Source organism: Heliangelus exortis, chromosome 5 (genome assembly GCF_036169615.1).
Source record: "Heliangelus exortis chromosome 5, bHelExo1.hap1, whole genome shotgun sequence".
Taxonomy (NCBI): domain Eukaryota; kingdom Metazoa; phylum Chordata; class Aves; order Apodiformes; family Trochilidae; genus Heliangelus; species Heliangelus exortis.
This window is the reverse complement of record NC_092426.1, coordinates 21510363-21527363: the sequence shown is the minus strand read 5'-3', so window position 1 is coordinate 21527363 and position 17001 is coordinate 21510363. Positions and strand designations below refer to the sequence as shown.

The 17001-nt window shown below is 39.9% G+C and overlaps 1 protein-coding gene across 1 annotated transcript; it reads right to left on the bottom strand.

Annotated features, from left to right (window-relative positions):
- Positions 1 to 533: 533 nt before the first annotated feature.
- On the bottom strand, positions 534 to 14958 carry SNW1 (SNW domain containing 1). The gene is made up of 14 exons (XM_071745880.1): positions 14847 to 14958; positions 13652 to 13805; positions 12634 to 12795; positions 9081 to 9176; positions 8882 to 8988; positions 7961 to 8065; positions 7802 to 7871; positions 7070 to 7135; positions 5695 to 5811; positions 5216 to 5357; positions 3439 to 3535; positions 2530 to 2647; positions 1366 to 1529; positions 534 to 1285 (listed from the first exon to the last, which is right to left on the bottom strand). Exons 1-14 carry the CDS (start codon positions 14858 to 14860, stop codon positions 1081 to 1083), a joined length of 1617 nt encoding a protein of 538 aa, XP_071601981.1. The 5' UTR covers positions 14861 to 14958; the 3' UTR covers positions 534 to 1080.
- Positions 14959 to 17001: the final 2043 nt, after the last annotated feature.

Sequence of the window (17001 nt, the reverse complement as noted above, 5' to 3'; positions counted from 1 at the left end):
ATGTCAATTTCTTGGAAATTGTTTTGTTGCCTTTTATTGTTAAAGCTCTAAGACAGCCACTGCTGAGACTTTGAGGATTACTCTCAAAAGAGGTGAAAGAGCTAAGATGCTTCTTTACAGTGAAATAAAAAGCAGAAGGCAGGCAGTAGTTTCATTTCTTAAAATATGCAAGTTTCTCTGGAACAAAATTCACAGGACCTCTTCCCACTTTGTTCTAGGCTAGGTTTAGACAGTTAACTTGTATTAGTTCCACTTGAAAGCACAAGGTTTTCAGATGGATTTTGCTGATAGAACTAGCAATTGCTGTGCAAATTATATTCAACTTTCCCATCATAATCTTAGTGTTTGTGGTTATGGCTCATGAAACTGAACTGGTTATAAACCCATTTTACACTTCCCATGTGAAGGTTTCAGAAGATTGGAAATGAAAAATATCCAACCTGCTTGCCTAATTAATTTGAGTACTTTCCATTGTTTTCAGCTTGCTCTCAAACAGCAGCCCCGCAGAAGACACAGTCAAAGAAGTCAGTGAGTGAGCAGGGGAAGGAGGCTTTATTTCACTAAATGTAAAGAAACTAAATAAAACGCTGCTGAGAAACTATGAGTGTTTGTTTTAAAACAGAATCCAGCTGTTCAAGTAAACTGTACAGCCACACTAAAGAAACACTGAATGATAAACTCCGTAGCATCCATTACAGCATAAGACAGTAATTATATACAGCAGGAAAGCTTTTAACAGATGAAGTAAAAGCTTTAGCTACCTACAAAAACTAAAGCTGTAGGAAGGGACTACATTCTTACCCTGAAATGCTGGGCAACAGGGAACCAGCAAAGTCAGAGCACTTGCTAAAGAGTAATTCCCTTGTGAAATGTTTCAAAGTGGTCTCCGTTCCTCCGCTTGCCAGAGGCAGCTGTCCTATGTAGAAGAATTAGGGTGTGCATATATATAACCACACAACAAGAGTTGAGAACTGCTTTGTTACAGTGCCATCCCCCTGCACACCACTGGTATTAAAAATGCCTTTTGTATGAAGTCCAAGCTTGTAGTCCATTTCTCTACCTCTCAAGGAGCAGAGGGATTCAGTCCTTCCTCCTCTTTTTGCTCTCATGCTCATGTTCTTTAGGGCGGCTGCTATCTGATGGCCGTTTAGAGCCACCATGTTGCTTAGCTTCTTCCAGAAACTTGTCCAAACCAAATGGATCCTCCTCAAACTGAACTGGTCCATCTCTGCCCCTCCCTCTGGTGTTACGATCCGAGTTAGAAAACTCTTTGTCAGGAACAAACCTGCAGGAAAAGAGGTGATAACTCAGTTGACTGGAACTTCATATACTAATTAAGAATATTTCTTAACATTACTTTCTTACCTGTTAGTCTTTATTCGAGCCTCTAGATCATCACCATAAATGTCCTTATCCACATTTTTACTTGGCCGGTAGATGTTCTGCGCCATATCCTTGCCACTTCTCCAAGGCTGGTCATAAACATTGTAAATTTCATCCTCTCCTCCAGCAAAGCCACTGTCCATACCCTGTGACAAAGAACAAACAGCAGTGTAACACAAGCCTGCCAATGTCAGACGATTTATTTTAACATCAAGATACGCTGGTGGTGTCAACGATGACACACAAAGATGATACTGTGTGATTTACTACTGATTTCAAATGAATTCAAGCACTTCATTAAGGTGTGTTTCATAGTCTGGGATTAAGTCCAGAGAACATGACACGATCATTACAAGCCTTGGTCAGGGCTATTTCCATTCCAGAAAGCAAAATGAAGTATTACAGGCCACTCATATTTCAGAATGACAGAAAATTCCAATCTGCCCTGCAAGTACAGCTGTCTATAATAGTCAAGTAGAAGCACACAAATATGTATATTACTCAGAATTTCTGTAAAACATGATTTAAGCTGACTGATCCAAACCAAACAGAGCCTTATGCAAATGTGAAGGCAGAAGTGCCTGCTTGTTTACTTTTGATTTCTCAGCTTTCTCTTCTGTCCGCATGTCTTTCACTGAAGACACAAAAAAGGATGATTGACAAACTACAGCTCTATTCAGGGACCTTCTGAAGCCTCATCTACTTTTTCATCTCTCAAAAGTATAAAGAAAATAAATGTTGCTGTTAACTATATCTGCAGAAGGAGTTTTACTATGAGCAGTAATGGAGATAGAAAGTATTTACTTGCTTCTCTGGAAGCAGATTTCCCCTACTCACTCAGTAACTTTGTTTGAAAGAAGAAAATGAGATCACTAAAGCTTGAAGGCAGAATAGTTTCTTTCTCCCCACCCCACAGAGAGAAAAACCACAACAAATCCACTTTCATCAAGTTACGCATTTAGAATATTGCTGTTGCATCAGCTATGGATAAAGGAGATCAAGTCTCCTAATCAGTTATGTAGAGACTTCTTTCCGAGTGTATCCACACCAACCATGAGAAGAAGGTCCCTTCAGTATTCTAGCCATATCCACTAAGGATAGACAAACATGACAGAAAGCTACACAGCTGTGAAAAGGTATTTTTACCTTGCTCTGGTTGAACAGTCTCTGGTCGTATTGGATGTCATTGGATGGCCTGGGGTTGGGTACCCCTAGGGCAATAACTTCACTGATATCTCTGTTCTCATTTCTCTGCAGCTTTGACCTGAATTAAAAATTTCAAGTTCTATCAGGTCAGTAAACTGTATTTGTTGACATGTGCAACTGAAATCTATATTAGTTGCTAACAATTTCTCTCAAGAAACAGATTTTGACTGTTGCCCTTCCTTACTAGGTAACATTTGAAATGTCTCCTGGCAAAGGAAAATTATGTTTGGGAAAATTATGTTCAGCTGGGAATGACATTTGAATTTGCTTTCCACTATCTGCAATTTACATCAAGCATACTTGGTGTAAAATGTCATATTTATTTTTTTGCAAGAAATAGTGTAGTTATATTCAGGGAAAGCCAAGCAATCTAATTCTAAGATATTACAGATCCTAAGTCTTCAGAAACCATTTGTACTCAGAAATGCCACTGGCTTGGGCAAACTAGATACTTCAGCCTATACTCATAAATCAAAATTTACTCAAATGAACAGCTTCAGGATGAAAAGCCACTAGTGACACTTCGGTCTCACTGAAGTTACAGCATCCAGGTTTCAATCTGCTGTCAACATGTTAATTAAGTCTGAATATAATGAACTGCAAAAAAAAACACCCAAACCCAACAACCCATACCCTCTATTCATCTGGAACATTCTAAATTTAGAAGAGCACTGCAGTAGACTAACAGAGTAATATCACTTCATACAATCAACGAACAGTGCTTCATGCCAGAGAATATCTCAGGGTAAAATTAAGGCACATCAAGCAAAAATAAGTCCAGTGAAACAGTTTCCCTAGTGGAGATGCCTGTGGCAGTACAAGAATAAGGAGCTTTCTTTTGTGACTCACCTTTTGTCAGGGGCTGCTCTGGAAAGATTTCTGTCATGCTGTCGCTCTTTGCGCCGGTCATGTCTGATTTCATCCCTTTCTCTCGCTTCTCCATCCTCTGTACAAATGCAAGACTACTCATTACTTTAAGTAATTACTTACTCATTAAAGAAAAATAAGTTTCAACTAACTATGCCATAGACATTGACACAGTAATTCAGTTCAATATTCTTTTACAGAAAAGAACTGACCCTTGTCACTATTTAAAATTTTATACTTTAAACAAACTACAGTCTGCTTAGGCCACGAGCAATGAACTGTCAATGGCAAGAGAGTTGAAGCAGACATATCCAACAACTATGTTTTCTCAGCTTTGAAGAGTTTAGAATACTTGTCCATCTAGGAATTAACATTTACAGATCACAATATAATTTTATATCTTAAATATAAAAATATAGTTCAAGCATGCAGGCATCTAAGTGCTTTGATGAACATTCTGTGAGTCAGTATCAGTCAATTCAGCTTGAAAAGGAATCTCTAGGTCAACCTCCTGATGAAAGTAGGATCAGTGCTGAATTCAGACTAGGTTGCTCAGGGCTTTCCCCACTCAGATGGAGAAAAATTCAAGAACTGAGATTGCCAGCCTCCCTGGGCAACCTGTTCCATTGCTGCTTATCCTCCTGGATAAACTTTCAAGTTTTTCTCCTTACATGTAGCTGGAACCTCCTGCTTCAATTTTTGAACACCATCTCATTCTTCCATCATGCAGTTTAATGAAGAACTCTGATCTCCTTGTAAATATGGGAAAGCTCCCATTAGGTTCCCCCAAATCCACATCTCCAGGCAGAAAAAGTTGCTTTCTCTCAGCAGCTCCTGAATAGGCAGGTACTGTAACCCCCTGACCATTCTGAGGGCCCCACTGAACACACTACAGTTTGTAAATGTGTCTTCTATCTGGGGGCCCATAATGATACACAAAATCCCACATGGACTCTCAACAGATCACCAATAGAAGAAAACTATTACTTCCCTTGACCTACTGGTTACACTGCTGTAGATGCAGCTCAGTATATGCCCTTGGCATTCTTGCTGCCAGAGCACATTGCTGGCTTACTAGGACTCCCAAGTCCTTTTCAGCAGAGGCTCTCCAGCCAGCCAGTCCCCAGACTGTTGGGAAGAGGTTAGTCCTTCCCAGCTGCAGGCATAGGCATTGTATGACCATATCCTTCACCTTTTAAAGAGATCATAACTGCCATGTAAGTTGAGCATCTTGATGTTTCAAGTGTCATTACAATCAAAAACATAAGACTTACTACAATGGCTATGATTTAGGTAGGTTAGCAGTTTTGGGGCATAGCAGCCAACAGTCTGCAAGACCACTTATAACTGCAAGAGACAGAATATTGTATTTACCATCTTTGAAAACTTAAAGATGGTTTACTTCTTGTACACAAAGTTGCTTTTCATCTGCAAAAAGCCTTTAAAAAAAACCCACACCATTTAGAACAGTTCATTAAAACCATTACTTTCACTGATCTGTTAATAACTCTCAAATTCTCAATAATGTCCTAAACCTGTATACACTGACATAGTACAGTAAGGTTCAAATCCAGATCCCATCCAACTAATGAATTAACCAAATTCACTGGCTGATCAAGTAAAGATATGAAGAACAGATGTCATGCTTAGAAATTACAGTTGATACTTAGGTATTGTAGAGTTCTCAGGTTATTTCTTCAAACCCGTACTTCAGAGTGCTAAAAAAACCCCATAGCATCTTAATAACAAAGAAATATACCTTTTTCAACATGCGTTTTGATCCCTGCCCTTCTCTCCCTGGCTTTCTGAGCCATTTCTCTGAGCTTTTCCTCATGTTTCTCTTTTTCTTTCTGAGCCATCTTCCTCTCCACCTGGGCACGCATCTCTACTGCCTCACGAGCCTACACACAGAAGACATAGTTAAAAATACAGGAAGCAAGGATCTGGGATGCAAGCAGATCTTTTCTCAGACTTATCCTGTAAACAGGACAGGAATCAAGCCACAAGGAAGAATTTCAAAGCCAGCCAGCCATAGCAGAGCTGAGAAACAAGACCCATGACCTCCAATAATTTAACTCACACTGACCCACTAATCCAAATATATAGGGGTTAAGACTTCATGTTTCATGTTAGCCAAGAAGCAGGAAAAATAAAAACCTATAGCCTATTCACAGTTGATATTCCCAATGAAATAAACATACAAAGAAGAAAACACAAAACAGTTAAATAACACATCACCTTTCTGTCAGCTATATAGAGAGCCTCAGCCAGCTTGGCAAAGTTCTCATTAATATGAACAGTCTGCAATCCTCTGCCATCTGCAGCCAGACGCTTATCTAATGGAATAGTGTAACCCTACAGTGGAAATAGAGAGGCATTTAATCACAGAAACTAACATTATTTGTGATAACAAACATTATTACATTTATTCTGTAAAAAGACATGAACGCCAACAAAACTCCCAGATCATCATTAATGCACCTCCATGAGCCTCCTTTGCACATTCATCAAATTCATACCAGAAAATACTGCTTCACTCCAGTTCCACACACCCCCACAATCAGAATGGCAATTCCCCTGCAGGTTACATCTTAGTACAAATCTGTTTTCAATCAGTAAGGTCCATGCTTTGCTCTGTGTTAAGAACTACAGATAAATAGCTTTCACAGTCTCTGAGCTGTGTTACCATTTGTGCTTAAATACTGTTTTCCCTAAACTGCTTTCATACCTGTTAAGAGGTTAGCTGATTCAAAATGAGAACTTAAAAGAGCAAGGATGCCAACAAAAGTAACAGACACTAAATGCCAATTTTACTTTCAAAAGCTGAAACCTACATTTATTTATAGATGATATTTAAAGATTCTTCAGTGAGCTCTACAAAATTTTTGCTTTGGTTTTCACATCTGTAACCTAAAATTTGATCTACTAATTAGTGTCAGTCCCAGTTATGCAGCTGTGTTGGGGTAGAAAAAAATAACATCCAAACATGCAGCCTTTCCGTCCTCCATTTGAAAAGGCTGCCTCATGACAACTTGAAGCTGTTTGAGAACGATCAAACGAGTTACTGCAGCATATTATAAATTCTCTCTTCTGTCTGAAAATAAACTTACTGGATGACAAAAACCAAAGGGACAGGGCATAGCTACTAAAATAAAAGAATAAAAAAACTTAAGCTAACCATTGATGAAAATTATTAGCAAAAGAATGCAACATGGAGAACCTGCCAGGAATTTGGACGCAATATTAAAAAAAAAAGCATGTTTAGTTCTCTATGAATGACCTTTCTTCAGTTTAGATGGCTTTACTTAGTGAGCTCCAGAGCACTTACTGCACTATTATGGGGATTTTAACTAATGCCTTTTTTTCCTCTTAAAATCCATAATCTCTGCCATTAATACATTCCCTGTTCTATATTTCTGTCAATTTAACAACTTTTATATGCCAAAGAGAGAAAAATAAGAGTTGTACAATCATGAGTCCTCTATGCTGATAGCAGCCAGCATTCCTAATGCTATAGAGGTTTAAAACCATTATTATTAAAGCTTAAATTATTCACAGAAGTCTCCCAGCAGGGTGCAACATTAAAAATATCAATTTATGACAACTTAATTACCTTTGCATTTTTCCAGTTTGAAATGCAAGGAGGAATTTTCCACTCTTGTTGCTCTTTCACAGTCATCTGATTTAAAGGAAAAAACAAAGACTTTAGATTTATAGCAAAATGAAATACTGTTTTCTTTCCCAAAGCCACCTATGAACTATTGAAACAACTGAGAGTACAAAGTTCAGGACACAGACACAAAAAAGAAACTGAACTCTTCTTAGAAATAAATATGCAGAAATAAAATGTTAATTTCTACACTGTATCCTTGCCAACACTGAATTAAGTCACAACATTTCAGTCATCCTCTTAAACTCTTGTCACACAGGCTGCAACTGACAGCCTTAACATTTGCACATTTAATAGCAGCTGAAGTCGTGGGAAACCAACCACCACTACGCTTATCCCTCAGCTGGAGTTAATCCTTAGCTTAAAGCAGCATCAGTGTACCAAGGCTAACGCTTCAGACAACTCATCCATGCCCTGAACAACTTCAGCAATGCAGCCCTGCATACAATATGAGAAATCTACTCAACCTTTGACACAGTACATAGGAGGAGAGTTGTTACTTTCAGTATTGCCCAAACAAGAAAAAAAACCCAACCAAAACAGTGTAGCACACAGGTAAGTTTATCAGTTAACATCACATCAAAAGAGAAGAACACGCACAGAAGTGAACTAGATCCAAGCAGAATTTGTGAATCCACCTAGAACTGAAAACAGAACAGTTCTGGCATTTCATACCTTCCTACTAGGAGAGTGCATGACAGGTGCTGGAGGAGAAGGTGGTCCACGTGGAATCTTCTTGTTAATTCTGAACAATTAAGAAACGATTACAATCAGCATGTTGTATGGAAATACACTTCAGACTGTTCTATTTGCCATAAACTATTGAAAAGTTACTTGAATCTTGGAGGCTCCATAGGGTCCTTCTGCATTTCTACCATCCGAATAACTCTCTGTTTGGCTCCTGAGTTGAAGGCAACACCTTGCTGAGATGGTGTGTACCTAAATAAAACAAAGTGCTTATTTTTCCACAGACAGATAGATATTCCTTACTCACTTCCATTTTTACTCAGTTCACTGCTCTAACCGCATTTTTATTTCATCCACAACAACTTAAGAGCTGTTCACTGCGAAGGCCAGAAGGTGACTGCACAGAGGATACTGGACAGGATGCAGAGAATCTGTTACATCAGACAGAATGTACCTTTGCAGGGACATACTCTTCTGTTTTATCCTAGATTCTAAAGTAGAAGAAACAAACTAATAAAGCACACCAAGCATGACACAATACCATGTACCTGTGTCTGTGAATCCCTGGCATCTACTTCCTAGTTAGTAAGAACTTATTCACATACTTTTTTCAGAATTCACCTCAGGCCAAGTGTAACTCTCTCAATACAATTTATCTGTGTTTGCAGCAGAAAATAATCATAAATGACTATGTGCCTCCTAGTAATTCCAATTATTTCCAATTGCTCATTTTGTATGAGGGAAGAACCTTGTTACATGCCATGTCTTGGCTCAAATCTCCCAGTAAAGACTATTTTCAGGGCAGCATTTAATACTGCTCCCTAACAAATCTGTATTTTGTTGCTAACATAACAGCCCTTCCACAAAGGGCACAACTCATGACATGCTAAAGCCTATTTCAACACACTTCAGACTAGATTATCATTAGTTACTCAAAATACATAAGCCAGTTTCACATTACTTCCAGAAGATCAGAGTTCAAGAGGAATTTATGTTTTCAGAACTCAGTTGAATATCACAATTTTAATAACTTTAGATACAACAACATCTGATACGAGCACTACATACCGAATGTACTGTGCAGGAGCAAGTTTGTCAGCTGCTCGAACTGGCATGGCTGCTGCAATTTTTTGGGAGACTGATTTTTCCAAGGCTGCTCTTGTCTTCTCTGTTATCTAACAACAAAAATACCACAGCATGCATCTCATCACATATGCAAGGCATACAATACACCACTGATAACTAAATACATCAGTGCACATGATACCTCTCTGATTGCCTCCTCATCTGGTCTTTGCAGTTCAGGATCATCCACATTCATGACCTCTTTTGGCACAAGATCTGTGTACTTGCTGTAAATAACCTGGAAGACATATTTTATTAGTGCTGGTGGACAGCAATAAATGTACATTTATTAAAATAAATGTTTCAGACCTAGATTATACTTTAGATACTAATTAAAACTTGTATACAGCTCTAAATGCATTCCAATTACATAATCTTCAATGACTTCCATAAAGCAAAGGATATACACTGGACCCGATTTTACAGAAAGAATAATTGAAGAATAGATGCAATTTTATTAAATATAATTATGTAAGTCCCTCTCAGAGCTGGAATTATACACTGGTTTCCTGCCTCCCTTTCCTACTCTTTTCCTTTCTCAGGGTACCCAAGGAAAAAAAAAAAATCCACATTTGTACTTCAAGGTTTACTTAAGAACTTAGTACAAGTCTTTTTTCAGCATCTAGATTTTTCATCATTATGTTTGCTAGTTTCTTGAAAAAAAAAATGCTGCAGAAATCCCTTTCTGACATCTTCCCTTATACAGGTACTTCAGTCTTCATACAACATGTATTTAGCTGTCAGTTTTAGGCCCTAGTTTTAAACAGAGTGAAAAATTCCTTGCATTGCATTAATTCTTTGCATTTGTCCAACAAAATAACATCAGGATGTCTTAGTTCAAAGTATAAGTTTTAACAGATATAATTTCAAGTTCATTATAAAGTGCAGGTCCAACTATGAAACTGACCTTTAATCTTAGAACTAATTTGTCACACAAGAGCTATTTACACGTTTCTCAGCCTTGATTCCTAAAATTTTTATCTTCTGAATTAGTATCAGTAATATCCTAGCTTCGCAGATGCTGAATGAAGGACATCTGAAGAGCAGTTTTCCTCTAAGGTAATTAATTCTACATCCAAGTGTCTTATGTAGCATGAAAAATGATGTATGCTCAAATTGCTCCGAGTACCCGCAAGACAAAAAAGAAAAAGTCTAACAGGTGCTTGAAAAGCTACAGTACACTGAGGTAAAAAAGGAGCTCCACAAAGCACTTAAACCACTGCATGCAAACTGCAAGCTGCATTAATATGAAAGAAATCCAAAGCAAATATTAAACTAGCCTAAAAATTAAAAAAAAGTCTCCATCAAAAACTTGATACATTTGCATGTTCTAAGTAAAGTCCTCTTTTGAGGTGATATAGTATGTATCATATGGTATAGTATGTATCATATGACATGGCATTGATTGTTTGATACTGTATTATGACCCTCCACTACCACTACCACTTTTCATCTACAAAATTTTAAAAGAAGTGTCAGCTTGTGTATCAGATATTTCATTCTGATTGCTATTGAAAAGCAAAATCTTCTAGTCAGAAACAAAATGCTCCATTTCTGGTACAGCTGAATGATTCCCTCTATGGCTGGGGCAGACTTAATAGGCAGCAATTAGGAATATGCATGCTACTGCTATCAGAAAGGGAATGATCTTTCCTAACTAGCAGTGTAAGATACTCTTAGCTCATGGTAGGATGTAGACAATCATATTCAGAGGTCCACACAACATTGGATAGGTGCAAAGTGTCTCAACAGAAATTTCTTTCATAGAATGGTTTGTTTGGGTTTGAAGGGACCTTAATGATCGTCTAGTTACAACCCCCTGCCATAGGCAAGGACACCTTCCACTAGACCAGGTTGCTTAAAGCCCCATCTGACCTTGCCTTGAACACTTCCAGCAGTGGGGCAGCCACAATCTCCATCGGCAACCTCTGCCAGTGACTCACCACCCTCACAGTCAATAATCTGATCAGTCATTTTTGCCCAAGGCTGAATATAATTTCCAGTTTTTTCAAATATACTTAAACTCTAACTGAACAGTTCTATTATAAAATTATATATGGTATATTATATATATTATATAGGCTCAGGTAAATCTGAACCTATAGGTGAGTAAAGATGTATTTAACAGGTTCTGAAATGATACTTTATTATTATTATCATTACCGTCGTTGTTATTTTCCCTGCAGCTTCCCCAAAACAAGTACAATTCTTATTTCTTTTCTACTTAATCTGTTTCAATTTTTTTATGCTTTGGGATAAGTCAAATTTCTATTTAGTGTCAAGTATTAAATATTTAATAAAAAAATTCTTTACATGTGAAAAATATTTTAGCACCTTCCTTGTGACAAGTAATTGAAACCACTACAAGGTGTGAAGGTAATCCCAATGAATGTCTCCAGCATGGAGCCTGATTTGAACTGATTTTTTTTTTTCAAATGCACTGCAGTAACTTAGGATGCATAGGACAAGGATATACAATATGTGACACTTTTTTTAGTACTGAAGTATTATTTAAATATAAAATCCAAGTGGCATTATCTTTCTGCAACTGTAGATCAATTTAAAACAGTATCTGTTCAATAAGAAAAAAAATTTCCCCTGATATTCTTAGAACGCTCACCCTGGTTTTTGTTTGAGACGAAGTTCACTTTTCTGCTTTTCTGTTTAGATACGTGTCCCCCCTTCCTCATTTGCACTAAGACACTGGGCATATTACACACCCATAAGCTTTTCAAGGCATTCTAAATTACAATAGAAGTCAAATTATTTTGAAAAAAACTGTTCATTTAATTAATAACTATTAATTAAAACACCCTTTGTAGTTAACCCTCTTTTGAGATTGTCTTTAGGTTACCCTATTTTTTACAGGAGATGCTTGCTGTAACAGCTGTGACACTCATAGCTGAGTTATGCCTCAGCAGTTTTCCAGCCCCTAACACCTGCTTAAGAGAATTAAAGTTTTAATATGGTCCAATTTGTTACATTTGAAAAGTCAGATGTAAATACTCTTCAGAGTGGACCTAGGAGACCAAAGTACCTGATCTCCTGAGCAACAGTTAGGTCTTCAAGATAAGTGCAATCTCTGTTTTTAAAAAGGCTACTACGTACAGGAAATTGAAGTTAATTCCCACTAAGCTTGATGAGGGTCTTGTCATCACTGAAGTTTGCACAAAAATTTTGGAGTATAACCACTGGCAATACTTTCTGCTACAATTAAAGGAAAAAAAAAAAGTGCCCAACAATACTGAAAACAGCCTGAAGTGCCAAATGCCAAAAGTTAAATTAGTAAGACACAAGGTACAGTATTCTGAAAGCTGAGCTGTAGGGTTTTTTGTTTTGGTTTTTTTTCCCTCTTCTTCCTACACACTGAAATGAGGCTGCCTGTGGTCAGGCCTGTTTTCAATTTTTTTCCTTCACTGGAAAAATCTCTAATGAAAGCTGCAAAACCGCCAAGTAAGTCTGTAGAGAATCTCAACATTTTTGCCTTAGCTTTTAATTATATAGCAGAGAATATCATACAGTGATCCCAATTAAAACACTCCTGTCTGTCTGATGTTATTTCAGTCCTTAAACTTTAAGAAAACAGGATACAATCCATTTGGATAATGCCAGACCAATGAGTTTAAGTATATGCAATACATACATGCAACTTTTCCAGGCATATGTGCCTGTTTCCCTGTTTGAAGAAACATTACCTTGTCCTTTGACTGTCCTTGTCGAGCAATTGCATCGTATTTTATTTTTCCTTCTGCATCCACCTGAACAGCCAAAGCATTGGACATTTTCTTCTTTCGGCCCATATCCATTGGATACTGGGCCACGTGAATTTCTGGGAAAGCACCCCCATCTCCAAAATCCTATGCAAAACAAAAGTAGTGAATGACTGAAAGACAAACATGGCATGACATTTGCACAGCTTCACACATGAAATATCATATCAAAATCTTAACTGCACGCCGTGTCCCCAGAGCGCTGGTGTGTGACTCATCCGGGCAGGTCTCAGATATTATTGTCAAGTACCATTTCCAAATGTCCAGGGTTTTGTGCCTTGCAGCAAGAAAATATTCAAGCAGGCTTCTAACCAGAGCTATACATCTGTATTTTCCCTTCTATCTTTTAACATTTCCAGCTGACATTGTGTTCTACTGGCAAAAACTACAGCTTAGTACACACAACGCTGTCCAAAACCCGTTTGCTAGTAACACACTTAATGACAATTTTTTAAGTTTCCTTCCAACTTGTAACAATTTTCTCCCCTAGCAGCAGCTCTCCTTTACTATGTTAAGAATAGAATATACATGGATATTGTCTTCTCACATATACACATGCTCCTTTACTCCAACTATAAAGTGGAATGTGTATTTAACAAATGACAGAGGAACAATACAGATGTCTTTCTCAAAGGATCCTCACATTCCCAGGTTGTGAACTGAAAGGACCATAGACCTATTTCCACATTACAACAATCTCTGAAGGGAAGAATCCTTAAAGCATCCTATTTGCCATCAGATTTTTAAGCAATCTATTGAATTAGAACAACTTCCCCCAACCCAAGAATACAGCAAGCAGTCTGGATGGAAATGCTGCCCACAGTAAGGCTTTGCACAATTCTGAACTACACTGAGATACTCAGTTTATTTCTACTACTGAAAATAGTCTTTTTTCCCCCCTTATTAGCAGACAAACTAAAGCAACGTGAATTTAAGTATCTACCTCTAGCACACGTGGTACCCATCCTTTCCGATAACCGTATGGGGGAGGTTCCCTTCGTGATGAGACCAGAGCAGTCTGCCTAGATCGTTGAGCTCTTGCTCTTTCTTCTAGCTCCAGCTGGTCTTGAGACAACTGTGTTGGAGCTGGTAAAAAACTGCATGTACACAGAATGATGCCAAAAAGATAAAGACATAAAAAGTTAGTTGGGATACTTTAATTCACTGAAACCTTACTATCCTTGAGTCTACTATTAAATTATTACTATCTGTACAATCACTCTATACAGATTAAGAAACAATTTATTTAAGTTGAGTACTGCACTCACAAACCTGAGGACAGTAGTTTCTGGGATTGTAAGGCCAAAAGAAATGTGTCCTCTCTCACTATTCTGGATGGTTCCTACAAAAACTGATGCTAAATTCCCCCCCATTCACGCCATATTTGAAGGGTAGAACAATGCCCATTCTCCAACAGGCATATCACATACCACTGTGTATTCTTTGCACCACTAAAGAGGAAAAAAATATAATGCTCCTAGTCCAAGCGACTCCCCCCTTCTTTCTCTCAAGGGAAACACCCACAAAGAGATCAGTCAAGAACCTCCTCCCTTAAGCCAGGCACCTCCCGGATAAAAACAAGATGTCGAACCCCAATATCTTGACTTCCTAATTTTCAGCTCCTCTAGACTACGGAGCGCTCTTAAGCGGTTATTCAGGGAGCGCCAACCTCCGGGACAGTCGGCATTCCAGATCAGCCACTAAAGCTGAGCTCCAGAGCCTTGCGGGAGACACAGCAGCTTGGAACAAGGGCCTCTCGGCCTCACCCACAACACAGAAACCTCAACAAACCCCCCATGGATACGACCACCCACAACCGAGGCGCAGGACTTTCTTCCTCACGCAGAAAACAGGCGGAGGCAAAGCCCCAAACCAGCGGCAGTGCCAAACACCCCTCCGGCCAGGGCAGGGCAGCTCTCCCGGCCCAGCCTGAGTTTCGCCGCTCTCCTCCCGGCCGCAGCCAGGCCTCCTCACCGGCCGGCGGGCCCACAGCCCAGGAGAGGCCGCGACTCTGCCGCGCACTCCCCGGACGCGGCCTCTCTCGCCGGCCGAGGCCTCGTACGGCGGCTGGGAAGGCGGAGGCAGACCGGGGAGAGCAAGCCACCCGAACCGGGCCGGGGAGAGCCCGCCACAGCTACCTGGTGAGCGCCATCTTGCCGCCTCCGTCGTCTTCTCGGGTGCCAGGCCGCGGGGAGGGGGCGGTGACACCGGCTGCGCATGCGCCCCGCTCCGCACTATCGTTGTCGGCGTGACGTCGTAGTGCGTCATGGTACGCATGAGGGAGGGCCGCAGTCCTGGGAGCTGTCGTCACACCGTAGGAAGGGGGAGGGAAAGTGGAAGGGAAAGGTGAAAGGGAAAGGCGAAAGGCGAAAGGCTGCACTCTGGGGCGCAGCTGCACCCACGGCGTTGGCATCCGCTGGTGCCGGCTCGGGGCGCACAGGGCTCTGGAGAAGCGCTCCGTCCCGGCGGGCCGGCGGCAAGGCCTCTGCGAGGCGCGGGTTGAGGCAGGCACAGCCACCCTGGGCCTGTGTGGCGGAGTGATGCCCGACACTCTGGGCTCCGTCTGCCGCCTGACGTCTGCAGGGTCTTGAACACCCCTGCTCCGCAAGCGATATGCACGGTGTTTCTTGTGCTGCGTGGTTATCCCGCTGGAATCTCTCCCCAGAATAATTTTCAACATTGTCAAAATGTAACGTTTAAACTTCGGTGCGAAACAGTGTTTGTTGGCTGAGTATAGGCTGCATGTGCTTACTTTTTTGAAAGTGGGGACATTCTTTAAATCAGAATTTACTTAATTTCTAATTTAATACTTATTTTTTCCCATGTAGAAGTGTGTTGAGGTTTGTTTGTGGATTTATTTTTCCCTGATTGTCTTTCTGAAGTGAGGAAACAATTCAGTTTTTATGTTAGTCTAGCCACCAGACCAAATGAGATTTTTCACATAGTTGTCGTTGAACCTAACCTGGTACAAATGTGGAACTGTGTATTGTCCTGGTGTTGAAGTTTTTGAACAATACAGGAAGATTGGAGAGGGTTAGAAGACTACAAAGATAATATAAAGCTAATGTTAATTGGAAGTATAGGGAAAATAAGTAAACTTGTTTTGTAGTGAACTCTCAAGAGTTAAGTGTTATATTGCCAGATTAGAATGAGGCAAGCTCCATTTATAAGAACTTATTGTCAATTACATTACAAGGACAAATTATCCCAATGCATAAATAAAAATATTTAGCATGTTTTGCTCATAAAAAGAGGGAGAAGAGATTTGGTCAATATATGTGTGTACCTGTACAAGTTAAACATGGAAGATTTGAAAGTACTCTTTTATCTTATGGAGGAAAGCAAAGCAAGAACCAGTGACTGAAAGTGGAAATTAAGGAAATTCAAATGACAAATTAAGCAGAAATATTTAACAATGAGAGGGATTAGCTTTTGGAAAACTGTGGGGAGCACTCACTTTTCCATCACTTCTTATCTTCTAATCAAAGCTGAAATCTCTTGGGAAGAGATGCCTTCATTATTACAGAATTGTCATGGTTGGAAAAGACCTCTAAGATCACTGAGTCCAACTGTCAGCCCATAAAATAAATGTCATGTCCACTAAAGCATGTCCTGAAGTAATAATGTCTCTCCTCAACCTCCTCCAAACTAAACAATCCCAGTTCCCTCAGCTGCTCCTAACAGGACTTGTTCTCTAGACCCTTTACCAGCTGGGTTGCTCTCCTCTGGACAGTGGCCCCAAACTGAACACAGTACTTGAGGAGCAGCCTCACCAGTGCCAAGTACAGGGCCACCATCACTTTTCTTCTGCTGGCCATGCTATTCCTGATACAGGTCAGGATGCTGTTGGCCTTCTTGGTCACTTGGTCACACTGATGGCTCATATTCATCTGGGTGTTGACCAACACCCCCAGGTCCTTTTCTGCCTGACTGCTTTCCAGCCACTCATCTTAAGCCTGTAGAGTTGCATGAGGTTGTTATGACCAAAATACAGGGCCCAGGACTTGGCCTTGCTCAACCTTACTCTGTAGGCCTTGGCCCGTTGATCCAGCCTCTTCACAAGCCTGAGTAACCAGGGCCAATACAGGAATAGCCAGGTGACACTAATGTCCCACAATATATACATCAGACAGGAAAAAGTATTATCTTCTGGCTCTGTGAAATGATCATTTCTGTGCACCTTCATGTATCTCCTGATCTGTACGACTTCTGAACCAGACCTGATTTAATCAGATGCCAGCTGTGGCAGAGCTTTGATAAGAGGAATATTAGGTAAGGAACTGTTCTGAGATC

What these genes read in the sequence shown, in the direction of transcription:
- SNW1 (XM_071745880.1), bottom strand. An exon ending in TGCACTCTCCTAGTAGGAAG is followed by an intron (nt 7,136 to 7,801) that starts GTATGAAATGCC and finishes CCTTTAAATCAG; the next exon opens with ATGACTGTGAAAGAGCAACA. An exon ending in CAAAACGCATGTTGAAAAAG is followed by an intron (nt 3,536 to 5,215) that starts GTATATTTCTTT and finishes GCATTTGTACAG; the next exon opens with AGGATGGAGAAGCGAGAGAA.